Source organism: Oryx dammah, unplaced genomic scaffold (assembly GCF_014754425.2).
Source record: "Oryx dammah isolate SB20612 unplaced genomic scaffold, SCBI_Odam_1.1 HiC_scaffold_18, whole genome shotgun sequence".
In the NCBI taxonomy this organism is placed as follows: domain Eukaryota; kingdom Metazoa; phylum Chordata; class Mammalia; order Artiodactyla; family Bovidae; genus Oryx; species Oryx dammah.
The window spans coordinates 56,849,994-56,864,584 of NW_024070202.1; the positions used below are offsets into that span (position 1 = coordinate 56,849,994).

General features: G+C 40.0%; 1 protein-coding gene across 3 annotated transcripts in view; it reads left to right on the top strand.

Annotated features, from left to right (window-relative positions):
* The window catches only part of DOCK4 (dedicator of cytokinesis 4), a 468,492-nt gene that overhangs the window by 349,668 nt on the left and 104,233 nt on the right, over positions 1-14,591 (top strand). For all 3 annotated transcript variants that reach the window (XM_040260165.1, XM_040260167.1, XM_040260166.1), the window contains exon 26: positions 5,275-5,373. In XM_040260165.1, the coding sequence (XP_040116099.1) occupies positions 5,275-5,373 (99 nt within the window). The remainder of the gene's footprint in view (positions 1-5,274; positions 5,374-14,591) is intronic.

Here is a 14,591-nt window from a genome sequence, read left to right on the forward strand (position 1 = left end):
AGATCTGGTCATTTGTTCATTACTTAGTCTTCATTTCTACTTCTTTGATCTACAGAAAGAATGGACCAGTTAGCCAAAGTATTGTGTGATTAAAAGATTTGAAAGGTGTGTTGGGCTAGGGATGAGTAGAACATGAGGGTGCCTCGTTTAAAAGTTAGTTATAGTGTATCTCTGCTAAAGTGACAAGGAAAAGGGGCTTCCTGCTGAAGGCAGTTTCCTATAAGAGCTGCTTTATTGTTGTTTATTATTGTTGTTCAGTTGCTAAGTCATGCCCGACTCGTGACCCAACGGACTGTAGCCCTCCAGGTCCTCTGTCCTTGGGATTTTCCAGGCAAGAATACCGTAATGGCTTAATGTTTCCTTCTTCAGGGGATTTTCCTGACCCAGGGATTGAACCTGCATCTACTGCATTGGCAGGCAGATATTTTACTACTGAGCCACCAGGAAAGCCCCTTAAAGAGCTACTTATTTTTTAACTAATTCTAAGGTGAGAAATAAGTCCTGATCATTGGCAAGGTTATTTCTCTGGGCACTGAAGACCTAATTTCTTCCTTTTTCTGAATTAGAGAACAGGCTCTCTGAATAGGGAGCTTTTCCATGCAGTCCTACCCTGACACCTTTCTGTGTTTACAGAAAAAGTGCCCACCCTAAGCAGACATGCTGTGGGTGAAAGCCCGTCCCACCGTGTGTCATGGTGAAGTGTTTCAGCTCTCTGCAAGTGCCACATCTTCACCCTGTCTCCTGGCAACACCAACAGGGTGACTGGCTTCCACTCCTGTCATAACTCCAGATAACAGTGGCCTTATTTTTACCATCTAAATGGATTGTACTTTTTGTTCTTCTACCAACTGCGGTTTAAGCTTTAAAATACTCTCACTAGTTGGGGGGAGTTGGGGGAGAGTAGAGCACCATTGTCAGAGAAGGCAATGGCAACCCACTCCAGCACTCTTGCCTGGAAAATCCCATGGACGGAGGAGCCTGGTGGGCTGCTGTCCATGGGGTCGGTAAGAGTCAGACACGACTGAGCGACTGCACTTTCACTTTTCACTTTCATGCACTGGAGAAGGAAATGGCAACCCACTCCAGTGTTCTTGCCTGGAGAATCCCAGGGACGGGGGAGCCTCACAGGCTGCCATCTATGGGGTCGCACAGAGTCCAACACGACTGAAGCGACTTAGCAGCAGCAGCAGAGCACCATTGTAATCAGTTCCTTTTAAACATCTCATTGTACATGGAAGCAGATTTTATAAAGAGGCATATATGGCCATTTGTTCACCCCCGCAACTATTGGACTCCAGAGTTCCTTACCATTGGCAAATGCATCTGTGTGCATAGTTCTGTTCAGCACCATTTATAGTGTGGGTGACTCAGTTCAGCAGGAGCCATGTCTAAGCCATGCCTAAAGTTTTTGTGTGCTATGGACTGTGTTTGAGGGAAGAAGAAGGCAGAATTCTGTAAGGAGGAATTCTGGGGGAAATTTAGGTATATATAATGGAAGGTTTCTTGAAGAACTTATAGCCATCTACTAATCTTATTCCCAAGTATTGGTGGAAATGGCCATTATACTCAATCTAGTTGTAATATGGATGCAACCACTGTGGCGTGGAGTTCTTGCTAAAGGTGATTTGTACTTAAATTCCAACATTAATATGAATTGAACCTTGGCCGACAATAATTTTTTATTTTTAACAAATTATGAGTCTGTGGCTTTCATGCAGGCACTTAAAGTCTCTTAAAATTACAGGTGAAAAATATGTCTGAAATATTGGACATCTCAGCCTTTTAACAGGGTTAAATGTTCCTAAACTGATGAAGTGAATAAATAAAATGACACTGTAAGGTAGATATTGGAATTAACAACATGTCTTAAATGTGCCAGGATGAGAGGTTAGCATGACAAGTTGTTTGCATTGGGCCTAAACCGGATGTAACAGAGATAAATAATCAATAATATGGATTCAGAGGGAGATTCTCTTAGTACAGTGACTGCAAATATTTAATGAAAATCTTCTCATTTTTGAGTAATTTTTATGATTTACTAAAATCATTAAAAATAATGTCATTTAAGATATATCACTTTTCATAGACAGAATGTATGTTGAAATAAATAGTCTAAGAATGTTAATCTTGTAGATACATTGGAGATAGTGTGGTTAAGATGTAGAAAAACCAAAGATGAAAAATTGAATGCATTTCCACTAACTAGATTTGTGTTTTCAGGTTGAGACATAAGAGCAGCTAAAAAGTGCAGACATTAACAAAGTAATATATTGAGCTTAGAGGGTATTTCTGCTAACCCATACTGGAGAGCTCTTAAATATTTGCCCTAAAAAGTGTGTAGAAATATTAATGTCGTATCTGTGTGTTGCAAATTATTATACACATGCAAGGAGTCAACTTACCTCTCTTGGTACCGTGTGTGTGTGTGTGTGTGTGTGTGTGTGGGCATGCACTCAGTCACTCAGTCATGTCTGACTCTTGCAAGCCAGTGGTCTATAGTCCACTAGGCTCCTCTGTCCATGGAATTTTCCAGTTAAGAATACTGGAGTGGGTTGCCATATCCTCCTCCAGGGGATCTTCCCAACCCAGGGATTAAACCTGCATCTCTTGCATCACCTGCATTGGCAGGTAGATTCTTTACCACTAACATGGCCATAAAGTAGGATCCTTGGGCCTCCCGTGGCCTTAGTGGCTTTGACTGTCTTGACTTAGCTACTGCTATTGGTAAATTCCACTTCTCTGAGCTTTTAGTCTCAAGTTGTACATATGAGTCTATAATATTTTCCCATGTAAACTCAAAGAATCCAATTCCTGATTAAATTGCATTTCTCTAAATCCACATTCACTTACCACTGGTTAGCCCTTTTATTGTGCTTATACTGTTTTAAATGTACTTCAGTTCAGTTCAGTTGCCCAGTCGTGTCCGACTCTTTGCGACTCCATGAATCACAGCACGCCAGGCCTCCCAGTCCATCACCAACTCCCAGAGTTCACTCAAACTCATGTCCATCGAGTCAGTGATGCCATCCAGCCATCTCATCCTCTGTCATCCCCTTCTCCTCCTGCCTTCAATCTTTCCCAGCATGAGGGTCTTTTCTAATGAGTCAGTTCTTCGTATCAGGTGGACAAAGTATTGGAGTTTCAGCTTTAGCATCAGTCCTTCCAGTGAACACCCAGGACTGATCTCCTTTAGAATGGACTGGTTGGATCTCCTTGCAGTCCAAGGGACTCTCAAGAGTCTTCTCCAACACCACAGTTCAAAAGCATCAATTCTTTGGTGCTCAGCTCTCTTCACAGTCCAACTCTCACATCCATACATGACCACTGGAAAAACCACAGCCTTGACTAGACGGACCTTAGTCGGCAAAGTAATGTCTCTGCTTTTGAATATGCTGTCTAGATTGGTCATAACTTTCCTTCTAAGGAGTAAGCATCCTTTAATTTCATGGCTGCAGTCACCATCTGCAGTGATTTTGGAGCCCCCCAAAATAAAGTCTGACACTGTTTCCACTGTTTCCCTGTCTATTTGCCATGAAGTGATGGGACCAGATGCCATGATCTTCGTTTTCTGAAAGTTGAGCTTTAAGCTGACTTTTTCACTCTCCACTTTCACTTTCATCAAGAGGCTTTTTAGTTCCTCTTCACTTTCTGCCATAAGGGTGGTGTCATCCGCATATCTGAGGTGATTGATATTTCTCCTGGCAATCTTGATTCCAGCTTGTGCTTCTTCCAGCCCTGCGTTTCTCATGATGTACTCTGCATATAAGTTCAATAAGCAGGGTGACAATATACAGCCTTGATGTACTCCTTTTCCTGTTATACTTAAAAGTAGGTAAATTCTTTGCTGAGCAAAAGTTTCTTGAAAACAAATATTTTGTTAGAAATGCATCAGGAAATGCAGCAATAATGATTGTGTGTGTGTGTGCTCAGTCACCTAGTTGTATCCGACTCTTTGTGACCCCATGGACTGAAGCCCTCTGATCTCCTCTGTCCATTGAATTTTCCAGGCAAGAGTGCTGGAGTGTGTTGCCATTTCCTTCTCCAGCAGATCTTCCTAACCAAGGGATCTAACCTACCCATATCTCCTGTGTCTCCTGCTTTGGTGGGCAGATTCTTTTCCCTCTGAGTCACCAGGGAAGCCTGATAACAATTTCATAAGTCCTCAAATCTATGGATGTTATACATTTTTTAAATTTTCATTATTAATTTTTAAGATTTGGATTTTATAGGAGTCAGTTGCATAGCACCCAAGCACAAAAGAATCACACTTAACTTTAGCTGTTCTTAGACTTGTGGTTGCTGAGGGAAGTGGGAGTGAGAGGGGAGGGATGGATTGGGAATTTGGGGTTAGCAGATACAAACTAGTATATACAGGATGGATAAACAAATTGTCCTCCTGTATAGCACAGTGGACTATCTTCAATATCCTGTGATAAGCCATAATGGAAAAGAATATGAAAAAAAATTTATGCATTCTATGTAACAATCACTTTGCTGTACAACAGAAATTAATACATTATAAATCAACTATATTTCAATAAAAATTTTAAAAATTAACTGGTCTTAAAAGGAGATTGAAACCAACATTATGCTGTATATGGCTTTCTCTCCACCCAGCAAGTTAGCTGATAGGCCCTCTAATGAGCTGGAGAAGATCATAGGAATTCAAATATTGAGCAGGAAGTTATAGGAAGAGCTTGGAGTATAAAAAGCTGGAAATAACTCCAATTCTGCCAATTCTTTTTAGCCCACCAAACCTATATTTTACTTTATTTCGATTAGTATTCCCTATGCTGTACAGCAGAAATTAATACAACATTGTAATCAACTACAATTAAAAAAAAGAAAGAAAAAAATTAGTATTATATTCCCTACCTTAGAACACTGATAGGAGGCTTAAATGATACAATGAACCAAGGCACAGTAAATGGTTAATAAATAGTCAGAAGCCTCATTGCCTCACCTTCTTTAAGTATATGTAGTTACTGCCCTACTGAAAAGCTTCCACCTAAGTTAAAAAAAAAAAACAACACTCTAAATTATAAAATGCATGTGTACCAAGTAAATGGTCATCATCACAGGGAGAAATTTTGACTGTAATATCATGGTTAATTTAGATTAAGACAGACAATATCATAGGGTAAATTTGAATCATAGTGGGGTTTTTTCCTTCAAGTGTTCTATTTGAGAGCACTTTGAGAGTTGAAAGTTAAGTTGTTGATGTTGTTTTATGTACTTGCTAAAAAATATGCTTGCTCTTTTTTTTTTCATTAGGGGGAGTTTGTTGCTTGCCTCCTGTCCCTATTACGGCAAATGACAGACAGACATTACCAGCAGCTTCTTGATAGTTTCAGTACAAAAGAAGAACTAAGGGTAAGTGACATTATACCGTGTTATTTAGTATATCTTTTTAGTTTCTCTTTTTCTTATTTATCATCATTCAGAAAATTTTTGGACCATTGCTTTATCTGGTTTCGTTAAATTCTGTTTTTTATCAGATTATCCACAGATTTGCTCTTCTGTAAATTGACTCTTTAAAATTTCTGTACCCAAGCCAAGAAGTTAACTTTTATTTTGGATAAGCATATAAGATTTGAAACATCTATCATCAAAGTCCAATAAAGTAACCTAGAAATAGAGTAACAAAACGAATGAAACAAAATCAAATAGACTAAGTCTAGTAGTGGTGATGTTGCCTTAATAGAAAATAAGGGAGAATATATTATCTTAATAGAAATAACCTTAATATAAAATAAGGGAGAATGTATTTTAGCTGATTTCATCCTGCTAAAGCCACAGTGAGAAGTTCTGGCTACAACATTCTGACTATGGAGGCAGAGTTTATATTTGATATTCTCTATAGGCTGTAGTCTAATCACTATGCTATGCTACTCTGACAGTCTAACATTAAATAGAAAATATTGATGTCTGGTTTGTAAAAGTCTGATCTTTGCTAAGATTTAGGGAACCTTATTGCTTCCTTCCTTTAAGGCTTCCTGGTGTGCTGCAGTCCATGGGGTCGCAAAGAGTTGTATACAGATGGCAACTAAACAACAACAGTGCTTCCTTTATGGTGTTCACTAAAATCTTAGAAGTTTATTGTCCTCAGTCTTAGGAATGATCTGTCATCTGTCATTAATTATGTTTATTTCTCCTCCATTGCTTCAGTTTCCAGACAGTTTCCATACATAAACCATCAAAATGGAAGGGTTTCTCTAGTGCTGGTGAAACCACCCTCCTTCTCAGATGGGACTTGAACCCACAATCTCTGACTTAGGAGGGGACTCAAAACTCTTCTTTCCTACTGAAACTGCTCACCTTCTCACCTGAACTTACTGAAGCTCAGGTTCTTTTGTCACAGAAAGAATTCCAGCAAGAGGTGAAGTGATAGGCAGAGTTCATTAGCATAAAACGCTTATGAGAGATACAAGTGGGCCAGCAAGAGTGCAACTCCAAGAACAAAGAGGGCTGAATTTTTTGTAATCAAAGAAAAAGTGGGGAAAAGACCACCTTCTTCCTCATTTGGGGGTAGATATAAAGGTTTTACATCATCAATTCTGCCTTTGAACCCCGTGTGGTCTGAGACTGTCATGGCACTATTTAAGTCACATGTAGATTAGCAAAAGGCTGCTGCTGCTGCTGCTGCTGCTAAGTCACTTCAGTCCAACTCTGTGCGACTCCATACACGGCAGCCTACCAGGCTCCCCCATCTCTGGGATTCTCCAGACAAGAACACTGGAGTGGGTTGCCATTTCCTTCTCCAATGCATGAAAGTGAAAAGTGAAAGCGAAGCCACTCAGTCATGTCTGACTCGCAGCGACCCCAGGGACTGCAGCCTACCAGGCTCCTCAGTCCATGGGATTTTCCAGGAAAGAGTACTGGAGTGGGTTGCCATTGCCTTGTCCGGCAAAAGGGTGTTAATATATTCTAAAATATAGTAATTCATCTCAGATTTTGATATAATATCCTCTTTCAAATATTTTCTTTCCCCTTTCACCTGTATTCCTGTCTTGACTACATACAGAAATGCTGCTCTTCAAAGACCATTAATTTCCTGACTTCGTGTAACGTATCTATTGTCTTGTGTTTTAACTATCATGACTTGTTCACAAGTTGAGTGTGCCTTGCACTTGAATGCACCTGATCTTCCTTAAAGGTGGTATAGATTGTTGCTAGGTTACTGTCTTTTTTTGAGTGATTAGCAATGGCACCCCACTCCAGTACTCTTCAGTCTCACAAACCCTTTTAAAATTCTGTCTTTAATCCTCTAGTGAGATTTCTAAATTATTTAATTTTCCTCCTCTGTCCCTTTCACTGAGGGATAAAGAACTATAAGACAGTGGATATAGTTACACTGTAAGGATTGCATGATTAAAAGCCTTCATGGTGTCAGTGGTTAGGGGAAAAGTGGAAACAGTGTCAGATTTCATTTTTGGGGGTGCCAGAATCACTGCAGACGGGGACTGCAGCCATGAAATTCCTTGCTCCTTGGAAGAAAAACTATGGCAAACCTAGACAGTGTATTAAAGAATAGAGAGATCACTTTGCCGACAAAGGTCCATATAGTCAAAGTTATGGTTTTTCCAGTAGTCATGTATAAATGTGAAAGTTGGACCATAAGAATTGATGCTTCTGAACTGTGGTGCTGGAGAAGACTCTTGAGAGTCCCTTGGACAGCAGGGAGATCAGACCAGTCAATCCTAAAGGAAATCAGTCGTGAATACTCATTGGAAGGACTGGTGCTGTAGTTGAAGCTCCAATACTTTGGCCACCTGATGCAAAGAGCCGACTCATTGGAAAAGACCCTGATGCTAGGAAAGACTGAGGGCAAGAGGAGAAGGATGCGATAGAGGATGAGATGGACTCATCTCATCATCTGACTCATTGGACATGAGTTTGAGCAAACTCAGTGAAGAACAGGGAAGCCTGACGTGCTGCAGTCCATGGAGTCGCAGATTGTTGGACATGACTTAGTGACTGAACAATGGTGTCTTAGAGCCATATTCATAGTTTTAATATAGACAGTGCATAAGGATCACTTCTATTTGACTTTTAAATGTTGTATGATCTCAGATGAATTTTTCAATTACCTTGGATCAGTTTACAAGCTGAGTCATATGAAACAAAGAATAGATTTGGGCAGGTGTAATCTATTTGACAGTTGATTAGCATATGTCCAAGCCTGAAAATATCATGTTTTTCATGCTTGTATTAATATTTAATCTTGAGGTTAGAATTTTAAATGGATAGATGGATCTTAGAGTTTATTTACTCTACATACAGAAATCCATGTGATTAAAAAGGAAAATAATTGTGCAGTTTTGAACTATCATCACAAGTTGAATATTTAACACAGCTGAGGAATCATTAGGTTTTACGAAGTTTATAACTTATTTCAAAATTCACATAGAAAAAGATTATGTATTTTCACAGAGCCTGGGAATTAAAAAAAAAAAAAAAGTGGAAAAGCATAAGCCAAAAAAGCATTGTTTAATCTAGGTATTGAGTTTTATGCTTTAATATTCATGTTAACAATAATAAAGCAAATGAAAATAACGAGTGGAATGTTTCATGTGACTGACTTTTTCAAAAGACACATGTCCCTCTTCAAAATAGTGGGGCCTAAAAACAAAACAAAACTGGACTTTAAGGTCAGGAAAATTATTTAATGATATTACTTCATCTATCCTTTAGGAAATACAGATTGAGCAATTCAGGCATACCAAGTGCTATCAGTGTTGTTATGTAACCAGCAACCAGTTCCTCTTGGGAGTGGAATCAAACAGGTCAAGGGCAGTGACATGGGCAAATGAGAGTGGTGAAGACACGGAGTCAACACACAGTGCTTCAGAGCATCTAGGGCAGCCAGCCCAAACTTAAGGCTAGAGGAAAACTTGCCAGAGGAAGTCTTGGCTGAAAACTGAGTAGGAGTGAGCTGGCCGTGTTTGGCTAAGACATTCAGCTCTCTCAACTATGTTGTTGCTCAGTGGTGAAGCTGTGTCTGACTCTGTGACCCAGTGGCCTGCAGCACACCAGGCTCCTCTGTCCTTCACTCTCTCCCAGAGTTTGCTCAGATTCATATCCATTGGGCTGGTGATGCCTGTCTAAACATCTCATCTTCTGCTGCCCCCTTCTTTCAGCTGTAATGTCACCCAGATATCCTGATATACTACATCTGCCATTGTACCGTTCTAATAGTTACTAGAATCTGAAATATTTTTGTTTATATATATCCCAACTCCTAGCTACTAGGTTAGATAAGCTTCTTGATGTCTGAAACTATTGCTGGTTCACTGCTGTATCCTCAAGCTCAGAACTTGCCTAACACATTGTTGGTATTCAGGCAACATCTGTGAATTGATGGACTGACTATAGAGTTTAGAAGAGAGTTGTAAAACATAAACCTCTCTGAATATATATAGACTTCATTATGAAGACATTGGAAAACTGTGGAGGGTTTTAAGAAGGGAGAGACCTGATCACATTTGTATTAAGAAAGACCCATCTGGATGCACTATGGAATTATTGGATATTTGGTAAACTTGATGAGCATTTTCAGTGCATTGGTAAGAGTGGGAAGCCAAGGTGTCACAGACTGAGGGATTAAAAAAGAAAAAGATGTAGTGGATGTAAACTGTATTTCAAGAAGAGTATAAGGTGTCTACTGAAGGAGAACTTGGGCTATTAGAGGAATATTTATCATGGAGAAAGCTTAAACATGTTGAAATATTAATAATCAGAGCTGGTAGAAAGGGAGACACTAAAAATAAAAAGGTGCTAACTCACCAGGGAAAGTCCCTAAGAAAGCAGCAGGAAGGACCTAATTAATCTTACGCCTTGCCCAGTATAAGACTGGAAGGGAAATAACTGGAGTGAAGGCAGGCTGGAGGGCATTTATCTTATGAAAGGCTAATTAGTCATCTGGTTTTCATCTGTATTTTAAAAATTCAGATGCCACCTTTTAGCATATAAGTTTTTCATGCTCTCAATTTTCTTCAAAGTCAGATATCTCTATTCATGCTACTGAAACCTGTGTTACAAGACTTTCCAAAGATGATTGCAGTGGCCCACAGTCCCTTAACTAGAGTCCTCATACCACATGTATTTCAGAAATCAGAATGTTTGCTATTCCATAAAGATAATGTGGCACGTGTACTGTGTGGTATCACCCATAGCATCTCCAGGAGTACTAGCAGTAGCAACTACAGTTTGACCCTTGAACAACATGCAATTGAAAATCCACACGGAACCTACGGTCAGTCCTCTGTGTATGTGGTTCCCTTCTATCTGTTTCCTTTGTATCTATAGCTCCACATATGCTGATTCAACCGGCTACGATTGTGCAGTATTGGGGTGTTTACTATTGAAAAGCTGAAACTCCAATACTTTGGCCACCTGATGCAAAGAACTGACTCATTTGAAAAGACTCTGATGCTGGGAAAGACTGAAGGTGGGAGAAGAACGGGACAACAGAGGATGAGATGGTTGGATGGCATCACCGACTCAATGGACATGAGTTTGAGCAAGTTCTGGGAGTTGGTGATGGACAGGGAAGCCTGGCATGCTGGAGTCCATGGGCTCACAAAGAGTCGGACCTGACTGAGTGGCTGAACAGAAATGAATTGAACTGAACTATTGAAAAAAAAATGTATGAGTGAATCTGCACAACCCAAACCCATATTGTCAAGAGTCCACTGAATAATCAAAGGTTAATAATCAGTGTTTCTGCAGCTAAACAAAATATTCATTCTAGGTGGGATACATAGTGAAAGTGAAGTTGCTCAGTCGTGTCCGACTCTGCGATACCATGGACTGCAGCCTACCAGGCTCCTCAGTCCATGGAATTTTCCAGGCAAGAGTACTGGAGTGGGTTGCCATTTCCTTCTCTAGGGGATCTTCCCAACCCAGGGATCGAACCTGGGTCTCCTGCACTGCAGGAAGATGCTTTACTGTCTGAGCCACCAGGCCTTCTAAGCAGTTTGGTTTTGCTGCCAAATGGATCCTCAAACCAAAAGTCTTAAGAGGATGGTGGGCTTTGTATTCTCATAAAGGAGCTGAGGACCTCAAAAAGCATGGAACTGAATCTTATGGAAACCTGTACAAACTTTTTGGCCAACTCAATACATACACGGCACTATTCTAAGAGGTTGATTAACACTGACTCATTTAATCCTGAAAAGAACCCCACGAGGTAGGCACTATTATCATTTTATTGTGTCAGTCGCTTGACTCAATAAATATTTGTTGAGCACCTTGACTAGATGTCTGGGATATCAAGGCTAATAAAACAGTCTCTATTAATACCTTTATGTTATTAGAGCATCTAAATCACTCAGTTATAAATGTGTGTGATATGTATTGATATAACCAACAGTGATGATGGCTAATAGTTACGGAGTCCCTCCTTACCCTCACCCTCACTGCCGTGAACCAGATACAGTGCTAAACTTTTTTCTTGCAGAGTCTCATTTCATCAACCCCTGCAGTGAAGATTGATACCATTTCATTCCCAAGTAACTTGGAGGGCTAGGAAATCTATTAATGTCCCAGCTCTTGGCGTAGTCAACAAAATTCAACTTTCCCCCATGCTTTCATAACCCAAAATCTTTGATCTAAAATTGTATAACCTTTTCCTTTATCACCTCTTTAAAAGAAATGAGCTAGTTCTAGTCATTAATTGCAGGTGTCTGAAAACACCAAAGTAGCAGAGGGAGAGTTTGGGGAGATTTTTTTTGGTTAGGTTAGAAATTGAATAAACAAGGAGTATCAGTAAGGAAGGATAAAGCTTCACTGTTGTTCAGTCTCTAAGTCATGTCTAACTCTTTGCAACCCCATAAACTGCAGCATGCGAGGCTTCTCTGTCCATCACTATCTCCCTGAGTTTGCTAAAACTCATATGTCTATTGAGTCAGTGATGCCATCCAACCATCTTATCCTCTGTTGCCCCTTTCTCCTCTTGCCCTCAATTTTTCCCAGAATCAGGGTCTTTTCCAGTGAGTCTGCTCTTCACATCAGGTGGCCAAAGTATTGGAGCTTCAGCGTCAGTCCTTCCAATGAATCTTCAGGACTGATTTCCTTTAGGATGGACTGGTTTGATCTCCTTTCAGTGCAAGGGACTCTCAAGAGTCTTCTCCAACACCACAGTTCAAAAGCATCAATTCTTCAGCACTCAGCTTTCTTTATGGTCCAACTCTCACATCCATACATGACTAATAGGAAACCATAGCTTTGACTATACGGACCTTTGTCAACAAAGTGATCTCTCTGCTAACTTTCTAGAGTGATTAATGAGAAATCATAGCTGATACTGGAATTAGACACTGAAAATCCCAATAACCCTACCAGTTTAAAGTAATAAAGCATATATCCTCTTTTCCTTCACACATATATATTCTAATTCCCAGAGGTAACTACTGTTAACACATCAGGGTGTGTCTTCGTAGACTGTGTTCTTTGCTGCATCCACATGCCTATGGATCATATTATTCATATGGGTTGCATTTCTTTTCACACAATAATGTATCATGGACATTATATAGCCCACTGCATCATTCATTTTTCTGAATCTCATTACATAATGTTCCAAACTTAATTATTCCCCTTTTGGTGAGCATTCAGTATGTTTATGACTTTTTCCATTAGAAATAATCCTTCATGGGAATGTAAGTTGAAACGCTATTACCGAGAACAGTATAGATTCCTTACAAAGCTAAAAATAGAGCTACCATATTGTCCTGTAATCTTAATCCTGGCCGTATATCTAGACAAAATTCTAATTTGAAAAGCTGCACTATTTACAATAGTCAAAATATGGAAGCAACCTAAATGTCTATTTAGGAGGGATGCATAAAGTTGCGGTATGTATATACAACGCACACCTGAAACTAACACAATATTGTAAATTAACTATACTTCAATAAGAAGATTTAAAAAATGAAATAACTACCTTCTATCAAAAATATACATATGTATATATTAATATAAAGAAGGAATCCTGCCATGTGTATCTTAATGTCAAGACATAGATCTCCATGGACTTGTGCCCTTATTGTTGTAGAATGAATTTCTGGAATTTGAACTGTTGGATCATGGGATATACACATTCTAAATCATATTTGGTGCTGACAAATTATATACTGAGATTTTCAAATTATGTTTTGGTTGTTCAATATTTTTTTTTTCTTCTTATCAATTCAAAGAGAGATTTGGCCTAGCTGTTCCCCGTGAGTCTAAATCAAAAAGATTGTTGAAAGTATGTCGTTCTCGAGTATCTGCTAAGCCTCTAGTGTTTGGACTCCATTCTTGCTTGGAGAATTTGGGTGTCTGCAGAGTGACCATTGGCGTCACTGCTAGCATCGTGAACAGTAGGCTGTTTCTTCTCCCTGGTCTTCAGGCCCTTGTGTGTGAGTCATGGTCAGCTGAAGTGTGCAGGAGTGTGGCCCACGATGCTGGTCCTCTGTATCATTTCTTTCCTTCTCTGGAATCTGCCATTATTGAAATGAACAAAAGCAAAAACTAAGCAGTGATTAGAGTTCTTTTCCTTCTTCTGTAGTCAGTAATGTTTTATTATAACCCATCCTTTGTAATACACCCACCTTCTACTGGGGGCTAAAGTTTTGTCCATATCCCTGACATTTCATGTATATAGAGTAGTAAAACTCCTGTTTTTTGTTGATTATGACTTTTTATATGGAGCTGTGAGGATCTTGCCCTAAGCTTGAGAGTATACATGTTCTGAAAGTTAGATAAAGCATTATTATTACCTTTCATTGTCTCTTTTATTTTAGCCCACTAGCTTCCAACAGGAGAAGGCAATGGCACCCCACTCCAGTACTCTTGCCTGGAAAATCCCATGGGTGGAGGAGCCTGGTGAGCTGCCCTCTGTGGGGTCACAAAGAGTCGGACATGACTGAAGCGACTTAGCAGCAGCAGCAGCTTCCAACAGTCATATCTGATCAAGTCTCAAGCCATCTGTAAAACTCTGAGGCCTTAACATTATCTGCAGGACAAAACCCAGTCTCTTCATCGTCTTCCTTATTCTCAATCTTCCTTCCACCCTCACTGTCCTCCATCCCTTTCCAAACACCTTTCATTCCTGTCACTTACGATTACTGTGATTACTTGTATATTCCTCACAAACTGTATAGATGATTTTAAATTGCTGTTTCACCTCCTGCTTTAAATCTGGCTCAGGAGTCATTTTTTAAAAAATCTTATTTTATGGTGTGCTGGGTCCTCATTGCTGTGTGGGCTTTTTCTCTCGTTGCAGTGAGCGGGGGCGCCTCTCCAGCTGCGGTGTCAGGGCTTCTCATTGCAGTGGCATCTCTTGTTAAGGAGCACGGGCTCTAGGGCATTGCGGGCTCAGTAGTTGTAGTTCCAGGGTTCTAGAGCATACGCTGAACAGTTGCGGCACATGGGCTTAGTTGCTCTGCAGCATGTGGGATCTTCCCGAGTCAGGGATCAAACCTACGTCTCCTGCACTGGCAGCTAGATTCTTTACCACTGAGCCACCAGGGAAGCCCCAGATGTCACTTTTTAAAAATGAAGGCTTCACAGACCACAGTCCCTCTCTGTGAGAACATGTGCATTTG